Source organism: Lichenostomus cassidix, unplaced genomic scaffold (genome assembly GCF_008360975.1).
Source record: "Lichenostomus cassidix isolate B80296 unplaced genomic scaffold, HeHo_3.0 HiC_scaffold_36, whole genome shotgun sequence".
In the NCBI taxonomy this organism is placed as follows: Eukaryota; Metazoa; Chordata; class Aves; order Passeriformes; family Meliphagidae; genus Lichenostomus; species Lichenostomus cassidix.
Window position 1 is genome coordinate 720,365 of NW_028147270.1, and position 15,201 is coordinate 735,565.

Consider the following 15,201-nt stretch of genomic DNA (forward strand, 5'->3'; position numbering starts at 1 on the left):
GGTGCTGCATGTCCATATACGGCAGAAAGGGGCGTGGCTATGCGGGGTGGGCGGGGCTTGAGGCCTCAGGGCCAAAACGGGTTAAAAATGACCCAAAAATTGGGGAAAAATGACCTAAAATGGCAGGAAAATGACCCAAAATTAGGGAAAATGACCCAAAATCAGGTAAAATTACCCAAAATCAGGGAAAAATCCCCCAAAACAGCCTGGGGTGACCCTGAAATGGTGCAGAATGGACCCAAAATGGGGAAAAATGACCCCAAAATGACCTGAAATGCCCCAAAAATGACCCAAAATGACCCGAAAATGACGGGAAAATACCCCAATATGAGGGAAAATTACCAAAAAATTAACAAAATGACCCAAAAGGAGCAGAAATGACCCCAAAAGGAGCAGCTGTGCTGAGTGCTTTATTGAGCTGTGTGCGGCGGTGCGAAAAAACCCAAAAAACCCAAAAAAACCCAAAAAACCCAAAAATCCTCCCCAAAAATCCCAAAATTCTCCCTTTCCGACCCAAAATCCCGAATTTCTGAGCCCAAATCCTCCTTGGATCCCAAATCTTCCCATTTTTAGACCCCAAATTCTCCAATTCTCGCCCAAATTCCTCATTTTCCGACCCCAAATTCCCCATTTTCAACCCCAAATCCTGCTTGGATCCCAAATTCCCCATTTTTGACCCCAAAATTCACTTTCTCGACCCCAAATTCTCCTTTTCCAACCCCAAATTTGGTGTTTCTGACCCCAAATTCCTCATTTCTGACCCCAAATTTTCATGTTTTGACCCCAAATTCTCCCTTTCCACCCCCAAATTCCCCATTTTTCACCCAAAATTCCTCATTTCCGACCCCAAATTTTCATTTTTTGACCCCAAATTTCCCATTTCTGACCCCAAATTCCCCTTTTTTGACCCCAAATCCTACTTTGACCCCAAATTCCCCATTTTGACCCCAAATTCCTCATTTCCGACCCCAAATTTCTCCTTTTTCAGACCCTAAATTCCCCATTTTCAACCCCAAATTTTCATTTTCCAACCCCAAATTCCCCATTTTTGACCCCAAATTCCCCATTTCTCATCCAAAATTCTTATTTTCCAACCCCAATTTCCTCATTTCTGAACCCAAAATTCTGGTTTTTCCAACCCCAAATTCCCCATTTTTGACCCCAAATTTCCATTTTTCGCCCCCGAATTTGGCATTTCTGACCCCAAATTTTCATTTTTCAACCCCCAAATTCCCCATTTTTGACCCCAAATCCTACTTCGATCCCAAATTCCCCATTTTCACCCCCAAATTTCCATTTTTCGACCCCAAAATCTCCTTTTCTGACCCCAAATTTTCATTTTTTGACCTCAAATTCCCCATTTTTGACCCCAAATTTCCCATTTTTTATTCCAAATTTCACCTTTTTCCAACCCCAAATTCCCCTTTTTTGACCCCAAATCCTACTTCGACCCTAAATTTTCATTTTTCACCCCCAAATTTCCATTTTTCGCCCCCAAAATCTCCGTTTCTGACCCCAAGCTGAGCCCCACATGCTGGCGGCACAGAGGAATTCCATCTCGGGAGTAAAACAATCCTCCTGGGAAGGGAGAGCGACATTCCTGGGGAAAAAACGGGAAAAACGGGAAAATTTGGGGGTTTTGGGGTTGGAAATGGGAAAAAATGGGATTTTTGGGGTGGGAAATGGGAATAAATTGGGAAAATTTGGGATTTTGGGGGTTGGAAATGGGGAAAATATGGGGAAAAATGGGAATATTTGGGTTGGAAACTGTGAAAATTTGGGATTTTTGGGGGTTTTGGGGTTGGAAATGGGGAAATTGGGGATTTGGGATCAGAACTGGAGGAATTGGGATTTTGGGGACATCAGGAGAATTGGGATTTTTTGGGGATTCCTTTGTTTAGGATTTTTTAAATGATTTTGGGGGTTTTTTGGGGTTTTTTTTCCCAGCGATTTGAGTTTTTTTCAGGGTTTTTTTCCCAGACTTTCAGTGTTTTTAAAATTTTTTTCATTTTTATGGATTTTTTCCTTGTTTTTTGAGTTTTTTTGGGAGGTTTTCTTTTTATTTATTGTGACTTTTTTAGGGTTTTTTTCTTTTTTTTCCCAGCAATTTTCACCTTATATTTTTATTTTTCTCACAGACTTTCAGGCTTTTTTTTAGTTTTCTTCACTTTAACACTTTTTTTTTTGGTTTTTTGGAGTTTTTTGGGGAGTCTTTCTTTTCATTTTTTGTGACTTTTTTGGTTTTTTTTTTCAATTTTTTTCCCAGCAATTTTGACCTTTTTTCCCAAATTTTTTTCCCAGACTTTCAGAGGGTTTTTTTCACTTTTTTTGACTTTTAATGCAATTTTTTCGAGGTTTTTTGGTGTTTTTTCCCAGAAATTTTGATTTTTTTAAATTTTCTCCCAGATTTTTTGGGTTTTTTTTACTTTATCTCACTTTTACCCATTTTTTCCCAATTTTTTGGGTATTTTCGGGATTTTTTCTTGTCTCACCTGACACACGAAGCACTCAGGATGCCAAAATCCTCCCAGAGCCGCCAGGAAGTTCTGCAGCATCAACTCCCCACAGCCGCCGCAGAAAACCCCAAATTTGGCCCCAAAATCCCGACGGCAGTAGGGCAAACCCTGGTGCTCGATGAATCCTGAAAAATGGGAAAAAATGGGATTTATTTGGGGATTTTAGGGGTTTTTTGGGATTTTTTTGGGATTTTGGGGGATTTTTTTTTTATTTATTTGGGATTTATTTGGGATTTATTTGGGATTTTAGGGTTTTAGGGCAAACCCTGGTGCTCGATGAACCCTGAAAATGGGGAAAAAACAAGAAAAAATGGGATTTATTTGGGGATTTTAGGGATTTTTTGGGGATTTATTTGGGGAAAATTGGGATTTATTTGGGGATTTTAGGGTTTTTTTGGGATTTTTTTTGGATTTTGGGGATTTTTTTTTAATTTATTTGATTTATTTGGGATTTATTTGGGATTTTAGGTTTTAGGGCAAACCCTGGTGCTCAATGAACCCTAAAAATGGGGAAAATTGGGAAAAAGGGAAAATGGGATTTATTTGGGGATTTTAGGGTTTTTTTGGGATTTTTTTTGGATTTTGGGGATTTTTTTTTTATTTATTTGGGATTTATTTGGGATTTATTTGGGATTTTAGGGTTTTAGGGCAAACCCTGGTGCTCGATGAACCCTAAAAATGGGGAAAAATTGGGAAAAAATGGGAAAAAATGGGATTTATTTGGGGATTTTAGGGGTTTTGTGGGATTTATTTGGGGAAAATTGGGATTTTTTTATTTTTTAGGAGTTTTTTTTTATTTATTTGGGATTTTGGGGGATTTTTTTGTGATTTTTTTGGGGAGAAACGGGAAAAAATGGGATTATTTGGGGATTTTAGGGATTTTTTTGGGATTTATTTGGGGAAAATTGGGATTTTTTTTGGATTTATTTGGGAAAATTGGGATTTATTTGGGGATTTTAGGGTTTTTTTTGGGATTTATTTGGGGATTTTTTGGGGATTTTTTGGGGGATTTTTGTCCCAGGTGTCCCCAGTCAATCAATCAATCAATCAATCAATGTCTCAATCAATCAATCAATCAATGACCATCCAAACGAATCAATTGATCAATGCCCCGATCAATCGATCAGCCAATCAATGATCAATAATCAATCAATCAATCAAGTCCCCAATCAATCAATGAGTCCATATCCTCAGTGGATCAGTCGATCAATTCTCCAATTCATTGGTCACTCACTCAATCAGCCAACGATCAATCAATAATCGATAATCAATAATCGATAATCGATAATCGATAATCGATCCCCACCCGAGTCTCCAATCAACCATAGTAGATCAGTCGATCAATGCCCCAGGCGACGCTCCAATTAATTGGTCACTCAATCAATCAATCAATCAACGAACAATCAATAATAGATAATCAATAATCAATAATCGATGATCGATAATCGATACCTTCCTCCCCCAGCCTCTCCCCGCAGTGAGTGCAGCAGAAGTGCTCAGGGTGCCAGGGGCGCCCGAGGGCAGTCAGCAGCGCCTGGGGGACAAAAAATGTCCCAAAATCACCTAAAATCACCCCAAAAAATGTCCCAAAATCACCCCAAAAATATCCCAAAAATGTCCCAAAAATGTCCCAAAATCACCCCAAAAAATATCCTAAAACCACCCAAAATCACCCCAAAAATGTCCCAAAATATCCCAAAAATATTCTGAAATTATCCCCAAAAATATCCCAAAATCACCCCAAATCACCCCAAAAAAATGTCCCCAAAATCACCCCAAAAATGTCCTAAAATCACCCTAAAACACCCCAAAAATATCCCAAAATCACCCCAAATCACCCCAAAAAATATCCTAAAAGCACCCAAAATCACCCTGAAAATGTCCTGAAAATATCCCGAAATTATCCCCAAAATACACCCAAAATCACCCCAAAAAAAAATCCTAAAAACACTTAAAATCACCCCAAAAATATCCTGAAAATATTCCAAAAATATCCTGAAAATATCCCGAAATTATCCCCAAAATCACCCCAAAAATGTCCTAAAAATATCCCAAAATACCCCAAAAATATTCCGAAATTATCCCAAAAACACACCGAAAATCATCCCAAAAATATCCCCAAAAATATCCTGAAATCATCCCAAAAATATCCCAAAACCACCCAAAATCACCCCAAAAATGTCCCAAAAATCACCCCGAAAAATATCCTAAAAACACCCAAAATCACCCCGAAAATATCCCAAAAATATCCTGAAAATATCCCAAAATTATCCCAAAAATACACCCAAAATGCACCGAAAATACACCCAAAATATCCCCAAAATCACCCCAAAAAAGTCCCAAAACCACCCGAAATCACCCCAAAAATACACCAAAAATATCCTGAAAAAACACCAAAAACACACTGAAAATATTTTAAAAATCCTGAAATAGCCCAAAATAATAATAGTAATAAAAATCCTAAAAACACCCAAAATCATCCCAAAAATAATCCAAAATCGCTGCAAAAAAAAACCCCAAAAACCAAACAGAAACAAAAACAAACCAAAAATCCCCAAAAAATCCCCAAAACCTCCTAAAAACCTCCCAAAAATCACCCAAAAAACCCTAAAAAAATCCTAAAAAACGTCCCAAAAATCACCCAAAGTACTCCAGAAAAAAACTCCAAAATTCCAATTTTTCCCCCCAAAAAAACCCCAAAAATCCAAATTTTCCCACTAAAAACCTCCAAAATTCCAATTTTCCCACCAAAAAATCTCCATCATTCAAATTTTTCCACCAAAAAAACTCCAAAATTCTAATTTTTCCCCCCAAAAAACCCTAAAAAATCCAATTTTTCCCCAAAAACCCCTCAAAATTCAATTTTTCCCCCCAAAAAACCTCCAAAATCCAAATTTTCCCACCAAAAAACCCTCCAAAATTCCAATTTTTCCCCAAAAAAACCTCAAAATCCAATTTCCCCCCCAAAAAACCTCCAAAAATCCAATTTTTCCCACCAAAAAATCTCCATCATTCAAATTTTTCCCACCAAAAAAACCCCAAAATTCAAAATTTTCCACCAAAAAACCCCCAAAAATCCAATTTTTCCACCAAAAACCCCAAAATTCCAATTTTCCCCACCAAAAAAACCTCCAAAAATCCAAATTTTCCCACAAAAAATCTAATTTTTCCCACCAAAAATCCAATTTTTCCCACCAAAAAAACCCCAAAATCCCCAAATTTTCCCCCCAAAACCCCCAATTTTCCCAAAATTCCCGTTTTTTGCCCCAAACTCACTCCCAGCACGGGTCTCTCACAGGCTGCGCAGACGAAGTGCTCCGGATGCCACGAGCTGCCCAAAGCCCTCAGCACCTGGAAAACCCCAAAAAATCCCAAAATTCCCCTAAAAAAACCCAAAAAAACCCAAAAATCCCAAATTTCCCACAAATACCCCTAAAAAGATCCCAAAATCCCCTAAATTCCCCCCCAAAAAACCCAAAAATTCCCAAAAATTCCCCCTAATTCCCCTAAAAAACCCAAAAATCCCAAATTTTCGCCCCAAATTCCCCCAAAAAACCCCAAAAATCCTAAATTTCCCCAAATCTCCCAACCTTTCCCAAAATCCCTTTCCATGGAAACCCCAAAACCCCCAAAAATCCTTTAAAATCACCCAAATTTCATCCTAAAATCCCCGAATTTTCGCCCCAAATCCCCCAAATTTCACCCCAAAAATCCCAAATTTCCCAAATTTCCCCAAAATCTCCCAACCTGTCCCAAAATCGCTTTCCATGGAAACCCCAAAACCCCAACCCAAAAATCCCCAAAATCCCTTAAAATCACCCAAATTTTGCCCTAAAATCCCCAAATTTTGCCCTAAAATCCCCGAATTTTCGCCCCAAATCCCCCAAATTTCACCCCAAATACCCCAAAATTTCCCAAATTTCCCCAAAATGGCTTTCCATGGAAACCCCAAAACCCCAAAACCCCAAAATCCCCAAACCCTAAAAATCCCCCAAAATCCCTTTAAATCCTCCAAATTTCGCCCTAAAATCCCCGAATTTTCACCCCAAATCCCCCAAATTTCACCCCAAAAATCCCAAATTTCCCCAAATTTCCCAAAATTCCCAACCTTCCCCAGGATGGGTTTCCATGGAAACCCCAAAACCCCCAAGAATCCCAAAAAATCCCCAAAAATTCCCAAAAAATCACCCAAATTTTGCCCTAAAATCCCTAAATTTTGCCCTAAAATCCCCAAATTTTCGCCCCAAATCCCCCAAATTTCACCCCAAAAATCCCAAATTTTCCCAAATCTCCCCAAATCTCCAAATCTTTCCCAAAATCCATTTCCATGGAAACCCCAAAACCCCCAAAAACCCCCAAAATCCCAAAAAAACCCCAAAAATTACCCAAATTTTGCCCTAAAATCCCCAAATTTTCACCCCAAATCCCCCAAATTTAACCCAAAAAATCCCAAATTTTCCCAATTTGCCCAAAATGGCTTTCCATGGAAACCCCAAAAACCCCAAAACCCCCAAAAATCCCCCAAAATCCCTTTAAATCCCCCAAATTTTGCCCTAAAATCCCCGAATTTTCGCCCCAAATCCCCCAAATTTCACCCCAAATACCCCAAAATTTCCCAAATTTCCCAAAATCTCCCAACCTTCCCCAAGATGGGTTTCCCGCAGGCCTGGCAGCTCCCCCTGGTTTCCATGGCAACGCCGAAGCCGCGCAGCTCCTTCTGCAGCAAATCCAGCAGAGATTCCAAATCCTCCCCGGGTTTGGGAGATTCCTGGGAATTTGGGAAATTTTGGGAAAATTTGGGGATTTTTGGGAAAATTTGGGATTTTTGGGGTGAAATCTGGGGGATTTTAGGGGAGATTTTGGGGAGATTTTGGGGGAAATTTGGGATTTTTTTTGGTTTTTGGAGGGGAATTAATTGGGATTTTTGGGTTTTTTTGGGGATTCGGGAAAATTTGGGAATTTTGGGGTTTTTTTGGGGAATTTTGGGGGATTTTTGGGGTGAAATTTGGGGGATTTGTGGGAATTTTTTGAGTGATTTGGGGAGGATTTTGGGGAAATTTGGGGTTTTTTTGGAGAAATTTGGGATTTTTTGGAGAAATTTGGGGTTTTTGGGAAATTTTGGGGGAAAATTGGGGATTTGGAGGAATTTTGGGATAATTTGGGGAGGATTTTGGGGGAAATTTGGGATTTTTTGAGGGAAATTTGGGGTTTTTTGGGGGAAAATTGGGATTTTTTGGGAAATTTTTGGGATTTGTGGGAATTTTGGGATGATTTGGGGAGGATTTTGGGGAAATTTGGGATTTTGGGGGGAAATTTGGGGGATTTTGGGGGGAAATTTGGGATTTTTGGGGATTTCAGGAGGGTTTGGAGGGATTTTTGGGGATTTGTTTTGGGAATTTGGGGGGAATTTGGGTTTTTGGGGAAATTTTGATTTTTTGCTTTTTTTTTGTGTGTTTTTCTGTTTTGTTTTGTTTTGTTTCCATGGGAAATTTTGCAGTTTTTTGGGGGAATTTTGGGTTTTCCGGGAGGGAAAATTTTGGGGTTTCTGTTTTTTGTTCTAATTTTTTTGGGGGTTTTAACCAAAATTTGGATTTTTTGGGGGATTTTTTTTTAATTTTTGGAGGAATTTTTTTGGATTTTTTGGGGGATTTTTTGGGATTTTTGGGGATTTTGGGGATTTTTTGGGGGATTTTTTTGGATTTTTTGGGGATTTTTTTTTGGATTTTTTTGATTTTTGGGGGATTTTTAAAAATTTTTGGGGGGATTTTTTGGGGATTTTTGAGGGATTTTTTTTTTTTTCCCTTGGGGATTTTTTTAGGATTTTTTGGGATTTTTGGGGATTTTGGGGGATTTTTTGGGGATTTTTTTTATTTTTTGGGGATTTTTTGGGGATTTTTTGGGGATTTTTTTGGGGATTTTTTGGGGATTTTTTGGGATTTTTTGGGGATTTTTTGGGGATTTTTTGGGACTTTTTTGGGGATTTTTTTGGGATTTTTTGGGTCTCACCTGAGCTCCCTGCAGGTTGAACTCACTCAATGACGTCATCAGCCTCTCCAGCTCTCTCGTCGCTGCAGATTTTGGGGAATTTTGGGATTTTTGCCCCAAATTTTGGGAATCCTGGGAACTCCTGGGGGGAAAAGGAACAGAATTTGGGAAATTCCCGAAATTCGGGGAGAGGATTTTGGGGAAATTTTGGGGATTTTGGGGAGATTTTGGGGTTTCCCACCCCAAATTTTGGGATATTTTTGGATTTCCCACTCTAAATTTTGGGATTTTTTTTGGATTTCCCACCCTAATTTTTTGGATATTTCGGGATTTCCCACCCGAAATTTTTGGGTTTTTTATGGGAATTTGAGAGATTTTGGGATTTCCCACCCCAAATTTGGGATATTTCAGGTTTCCCACTGCAATTTTGGGGATATTTTGGAGTTTCCCACCCAAAATTTTGGGAATTTCGGGGTTTCCCACCCCAAAATTGGGAGATTTTTGAGGGAATTTGGGAGATTTTTGGGGGAATTTTGGGATTTCAGGGTTTCCCACCCCAGATTTTGGGATATTTTTGGGATATTTTTGGGATATTTTTGGGATTTTTGGGCTATTTCGGGTCACTCACCCCCCAATTTCGGGATCATCCGGACTCTCCTCTCCTCCCCTCCCCCCACCTTTGGGGGGCTCCGGGTGGGGGAGGGGCGAGGCCAGCAGCTCCTCTGTGGGGGAGGGGCGGTTAGGGATTTTTGGGAATTTTTGGGGAATTTTTTGGGAATTTTTGGGGAATTTTTGGGGATTTTTTGGGGATTTTTTGGGGATTTTTGGGGATTTTTGATTTTGGGGATTTTTTTGGGGGATTTTTTGAATTTTTTGGAAATTTTTGGGATTTTTTGGGGATTTTTTGGGATTTTTTTGGGATTTTTTGGGGATTTTTGGGGGATTTTTGGGGAATTTTTGGGGATTTTTGGGGGAATTTTCGGGATCTTTGTACTAATTTTTGAGGTTCCTGGGATGATTTTGGGGGAATCCGAAAGGAGTTTTTTTGGGGATTTTGGGGGAATTTCGGGAAATTCGGGGGAATTTTGGGTGAATTTGGGGGATTTCCGGCCGATTTTGGGATAATTTTGGGTGATTTTGGGGTTTTTCATATCCCTGAGTTCATTTTTTAGCTCCCCGGGCTGATTTTGGGCTGATTTTGGTGGATTTTGGGGGGATTTAGGGGGAATTTGGGGTGATTTTGGTTGATTTTAGGGTGAATTTGGACTGATTTTGGGGTAATTTTAGGTGATTTTGGCTGATTTGGGCTGATTTTGGGGTGACTTTGGCTGATTTTGGGGTGATTTTGGGGTGATTTTGGGGTTTTTAATATCCCTGAGTCGATTTTTAGCTCCCCGGGCCGGTTTTTGGGCTGATTTTTGGCTGATTTTGGGTGATTTTGGCTAAATTTGGGGGGATTTTGGGCAGATTTTGGCTGATTTGGGCAGATGTTTGCTGATTTTGGCTGACTTTGGGGTGATTTTGGCTGATTATGGGTAATGTTGGGTAATTTTGGCTGATTTTGGGCTGATTTTGGCTGATTTTAGGTAATTTTGGGGTGAATTTTGGGGAATTTTGGATAATTTTGGCTGATTTTGGGCAGATTTAGGCTGATTTTGGGGTGATTTTGGGTAATTTTTGGCTGATTTGGGGTAATTTTGGGGTAATTTTGGCCGATTTTGGGGTGATTCTGGGTGATTTGGGCTGATTTTGGGGTGAATTTGGGTGATTTTGGGTAATTTTTTGCTGATTTTGGGGTGATTTTGGGTAATTTTGGCTGATTTGGGGCAGATTTGGGCTGATTTTAGGTAATTTTGGGGTGAATTTGGGGATTTCCGGTACCCGCGATGCTGCTCTGGGTGTCGCTGAGCTCCAGCAGGAGGCGCTCGAGTTCCCCCAGCGCGGGGGGAGGGGCGGCGCGGGGGGGGAGGGGCTTCCGCACCGAGCTGGGGGAGGGGCGAGAGCACCAGTTCGGACCAGTTCGGCTCCAGTTCAACCCCAGTTCATCCCAGTTCATCCCAGTTCATCCCAGTCCATCCCAGTTCACTCACAGCCCATCCCAGTTTGTTCCAGTTCGTCCCAGTTGATTCCCAGTTCCATCCCAGTTCCATCCCAGTTCCATCCCAGTTCATCCCAGTTCATCCCAGTTCATCCCAGTTTGTCCCAGTCCATCCCAGTTCAATCCCAGCTTATTCCAGTCCATCCCAGTTTGTTCCAGTTCGTCCCAGTCCATCCCAGTCCCATCCCAGTCCATCCCAGTTTGTCCCAGTTCCCTCCCAGTTCCATCCCAGTTCATCCCAGTTCCCCCAAACCCCAAACCAGTAATGAAAAACCCCAAACCAGTACAAACCAGTGACCCCAAATTCCCTCCCAATCTCCTCCCAGTTCATTCCAGTTCCCTCCCAGTCCCTCCCAATCCCCTACTAGTTCCTCCCAGTTCATCCCAGTTGATTCCCAGTTCCATCCCAGTAATTCCCAGTAAGGCCAAACCCCAAACCAGTACAAACCAGTAACCCCAAATCCCCTCCCAATCCCTCCCAGACCAGTCTAATTGATCCCAGTTCAACCCCAGTCCATCCCAGTTCCTCCCAGTTCCTCCCAGTCCCTCCCAGTTCCTCCCAGTCCATCCCAGTTCCTCCCAGTCCCTCCCAGTTCCTCCCAGTCCATCCCAGTTCCTCCCAGTTCCTCCCAGTCCATCCCAGTTCCTCCCAGTCCATCCCAGTTCCTCCCAGTCCCTCCCAGTTCCTCCCAGTCCATCCCAGTTCCTCCCAGTTCAATCCCAGTCCCTCCCAGTCCAGTTTAATTGATCCCAGTTCAATCCCAGTCCATCCCAGTTCCTCCCAGTCCATCCCAGTTCCTCCCAGTTCCTCCCAGTTCCTCCCCTACCTGTACAGCTGCTCTTGGTTTCCCCTCGGCACCTTCTGGGACATCAGGGGTTAAATCCTGGAGCTCCTCTGAGACCCCAAATCGCCTCCCAGTTCATCCCAGTTCATCCCAGTTCCTCCCAGTCCCATCCCAGTACAAACCAGTATAAACCAGTAACCCCCAAATCCCATTAATTCCCCATTTATCTGCCATTTTCCCTCATTTTTTTGCCTTTTTTCCCCTTTAATTCCCTCCCAGTCCCTCCCAGTCCCTCCCAGTTCATCCCAGTTCATCCCAGTTCAATCCCACTTCCCCCAACCCCCAAACCAGTATAAACCAGTAACCCCAAATCCCATTTTCCCACAAATTTTCCCACAATATTCCCACCATTTTTCCCCATTTTTTCAATTTTTTCCCAATTTTTTCGATTTTTTCCCCTTCAATTCCCTCCCAGTTCACTCCCAGTCCCTCCCAGTATAAACCAGTATAAACCAGTTCACCTCGGGGTTTCCCAAGGAGCTCCCAGGGGTTTCCAGCTCTGCCAGCAGCGCCTCTGGGGGGGGAGGGGAAATTTGGGGTCACCGAAATGTCCCCAAATGACCCCAAAATGTCCCAAAAGTGCCCAAAATGTCCCTAAATGTGCCTAAAATGTCCCCAAACGTCCCCAAAACTACCCAAAAGTTCCCCAAATGTCCCCAAAATGTCCCTAAATGTCCCCAAAAGTTCCCAAAAATGTATTTAAATGTTCCCAAGATGTCCCCAAATATCCCCAAATGTCCCCAAAACTACCCAAAAGTTCCCTAAATGTTCCTAAATGTCCCCAAAAGGTGTTTAAATTCCCCCAAAAGTTCCCCAAATGTCCCCAAAACGTCCCTAAATGCCCCAAAAATGTGTTTCAATGTCCCCAAAAGTATCCAGAAGTTCCCTAAATGATCCCTAAATGTCCCCCAAAGTAGCCAAAATGTCCCTAAATGTCTCTAAATGTCCCCAGAAGTATCCAGAAGTTCCCGAAATGTCCCCAAAAAGTCCCGAGAAAGTCCCTAAATATCCCCAAAAGTCCCCCAAAGTCCCCAAAATGTCCCTAAATGTCTCCAAAAGTATCCAGAAGTTCCCTAAACGTCCCCAAAACGTCCCCAAATGTCCCCAAAATGCCCCTAAATGTCCCGAGAGAGTCCCTAAATATCCCCAAATGTCCCCAAAAGTCCCCAAAAAGTCCCCAAAATGTCCCCAAATCCCCCAAAATGTTCTCAAAAAGTCCCGAGAAAGTCCCTAAATATCCCCAAATGTCCCCAAAAGTCCCCAAATGTCCCCTAAATGTCCCCAAATGTCCCTAAATGTCCCCAAAAGTATCCAGAAGTTCCCAAAATGTCCCCAAAAAGTCCCCAAATCCCCCAAATTTCCCCCCAGCGCTCACCCAGCTCCTCCATGCTCAGCCCGCTCTCCTCCCCTCCCCCACCTGGGCGTGGCTCTGCCCCCCCCACCCCCAAAATTCCCAAAAAATTTCAATTCCGGATCCCAAATTCCCCAAAAAAAAACCTCCAGGAAAAAAAAATCCCAAAATGCCAGAAAAAAACCCCAAAAATTAACTCCGAAATTGCCAAAAAACCTCCAAAATCCTAATTCCTAAAGTTCAAAAAAACCCAAAAAACTCCCGAATTGCCGAAAAAAAAATCCCAAATCGCAACTCCGAAATTGCCCAAAAAAGTCCCAAAATCTTAACTCCCGAATTGCCGAAATAAACCCAAAAAAACTCCCAAATTCCCCCAAAAAACCCCAAAAATCCCAAATTCCCCCAAACTCAAACTCCGCTCCCAAAAAAACCCCAAATTCCCCCAAAAAACTCCCAAATTCCCCAGAAGAAAAAAACCCCAAAAACTTCCCAAAAAAACCCCAAAAACTCCCAAATTTTCCCGTTATTTCCCCTCCCCCCCCTCGCCCCTCCCCCACCCGCCGCTGCCCAAATTTGGGAAAAAAACCGAAAGGAGAGACCGGATGTGGGGGGAGGGGCGGAATTGGGGGCGATTTTGGGAGGGGAGTTGGAATTTGGGGGAATTTGGGGATTTGGGATGCGATTTTGGGAGGTTTTTTTTGATTTTTGGGAGTTTGGGATGCGATTTTGGGAGGTTTTTTTTGATTTTTGGGAGTTTGGGAAGCGATTTTTGGGGATTTTCGGGAGTTTGGGATTCGATTTTCAGAGTTTTTGCGAATTTTCGGGAGTTTGGGATGCGATTTTGGGGAATTTTGGGGAATTTTCGGGAGTTTCCGATGCGATTTTGGGAGGTTTTGGGAGTTTTGGGGAGTTCAGGATTTGATTTGCGGAGTTTTTTTGGGGATTTTTGGGAGTTTGCGATGCGATTTTGGGGAACTTTTGGGGAATTTTCGGGAGTTTGGAATTTGATTTTCGGAGTTTTTTGGGGATTTTCGGGAGTTCACGACGCGGTTTTGGGAAGTTTTTGGAATTTTGGGCAATTTTCGGGAGTTCGGGATTTGATTTTGGGAGTTTTCGGGAGCTTGGGATGCGATTTTGGGAGGTTTTGGGAGTTTTTTAGGGATTTTCGGGATTCTGGGATGCGATTTTGGGGAAATTTTGGGGATTTTCGGGAGTTTGGGATTCAATTTTGGGAGTTTTTGGGAGCTTCAGATCGGAGTTTGGAGATATTTGGGGAAATTTTGGGGTTTTTTTTTGGAATTTGGGCAATTTTTGGGGTTTTTTTTAGGGATTTGGGGAACTTTTGGGGTTTTTTTGGGTAATTTGGGATCTCAGGGTTGGGAATTTTGGGGATTTTTGGGAGTTTCAGATCGAAGTTTGGAGGGATTTGGGGAATTTTGGGTGATTTGGGGAATTTTTGGGGTTTTGGGGGAATTTTTGGGGTTTTTTGGGTCTCAAGGTTGGGAATTTTGGGATTTTTCGGGGAGGAATTTTTGGGTTATTTTCGGGGATTCGGGAATTGGGATTTTTGGGAATTCAGGGATCACAAATTGAGGTTTTTTTTGGGAAAATTTTGGGTGTTTTTTTGGGAATTTTGGGATTTTTCAGGGTGGAATTTTGCGGTTATTTTCAGGGATTCAGGAATTTGGATTTTTGGGAATTCAAGGATCACAAATTGAGGTTTTTTTCGGGAAATTTTGGGGAATTTTGGGCTCTCAGCCCCTCCTTTATTCACACCTCTCCAGCGCTACAAACGCGACCCAAAACCACCCGAAATTCACCCAAAAATCATCCCGAAATTCCAGGGAAATCCCCAAATTTTCGGGGTGACCCCTTGACCTCTGCGCCTGTGACGTCATCACCATTTCCGGGTACCCAAAATCCTCTTTTTTGGGTCCCAAAATCCTCTTTTTTGGGTCCCAAAATCCTCTTTTTGGGTCCCAAAATCCATTTAAAGGTCCCCAAAATTTAATTTTTTGGGTCCCAAAATCTCTTTTTCGGGTCCCCAATGTCCTTTTTGGGGTCCTCGAGGTAATTTTTGGGTCCCAAAATTCTCTTTTTGGGTCCTTAAAGTCCACTTCAGGTCCCCAAAATTCCCACTTTTGGGTCCCCAATACCATTTCTTGGGTCCCAAAATTCCGTTTTTGGGTCCCCAAGGTCATTTTTAGGTCCCAAAAATCCTTTTTTTTAGGTCCCCAAAGTCATTTTTTAGGTCCCAACATTCCCAAAATTTTGGGTCACCGAACCTTCACCGCCACCCCTCCCCCTCCGTGACGTCATCCTCCGTGACGTCACCACCATATATTACATCATCAGCGCCATCCTCACAGTCCATGACGTCATTCGTTTCTTCACGTATGACGTCAT

The 15,201-nt window shown here is 42.1% G+C and overlaps 1 protein-coding gene and 1 long non-coding RNA gene across 5 annotated transcripts; both read right to left on the reverse strand.

Annotated features, from left to right (window-relative positions):
• Positions 1–378: 378 nt before the first annotated feature.
• Positions 379–13,196, reverse strand: LOC146423740 (transforming growth factor beta-1-induced transcript 1 protein-like). Of its 4 annotated transcripts, XR_014847352.1 has the most exons (12): positions 12,820–13,194; positions 11,906–11,958; positions 11,427–11,461; positions 10,383–10,486; positions 9,130–9,223; positions 8,523–8,643; positions 7,156–7,284; positions 5,793–5,867; positions 3,969–4,050; positions 2,493–2,641; positions 1,258–1,600; positions 379–794 (listed from the first exon to the last, which is right to left on the reverse strand). XR_014847352.1 is itself a non-coding variant. In XM_085044576.1 (11 exons), exons 1-11 carry the CDS (start codon positions 12,830–12,832, stop codon positions 1,442–1,444), a joined length of 1,011 nt encoding a protein of 336 aa, XP_084900702.1. In that variant the 5' UTR covers positions 12,833–13,194; the 3' UTR covers positions 1,196–1,441. The 4 variants fall into 4 exon arrangements, 3 of the variants coding, with proteins under 3 accessions (XP_084900703.1, XP_084900702.1, XP_084900700.1); XM_085044576.1 differs by lacking the exon at positions 379–794 and having other exon boundaries at positions 1,196–1,600; positions 11,427–11,458; XM_085044574.1 differs by lacking the exon at positions 379–794 and having other exon boundaries at positions 1,197–1,600.
• Positions 13,197–14,529: 1,333 nt separating this feature from the next.
• On the reverse strand, positions 14,530–15,180 carry LOC146423741 (uncharacterized). The gene is made up of 2 exons (XR_014847279.1): positions 14,952–15,180; positions 14,530–14,739 (listed from the first exon to the last, which is right to left on the reverse strand). It is a non-coding gene; the product is annotated as an uncharacterized LOC146423741 (long non-coding RNA).
• Between the last annotated feature and the right edge of the window lie 21 nt (positions 15,181–15,201).

Bases quoted from the DNA above. Each gene is read 5' to 3' on its own strand.
- LOC146423740 (XM_085044574.1), bottom strand. The intron at 10,487-11,426 runs GTAGGGGAGGAA...CCCCTCCCCCAG, and splicing joins AACCAAGAGCAGCTGTACAG to CTCGGTGCGGAAGCCCCTCC. The intron at 5,868-7,155 runs GTTGGGAGATTT...GGGGTTTTCCAG, and splicing joins GGAAACCCATCTTGGGGAAG to GTGCTGAGGGCTTTGGGCAG.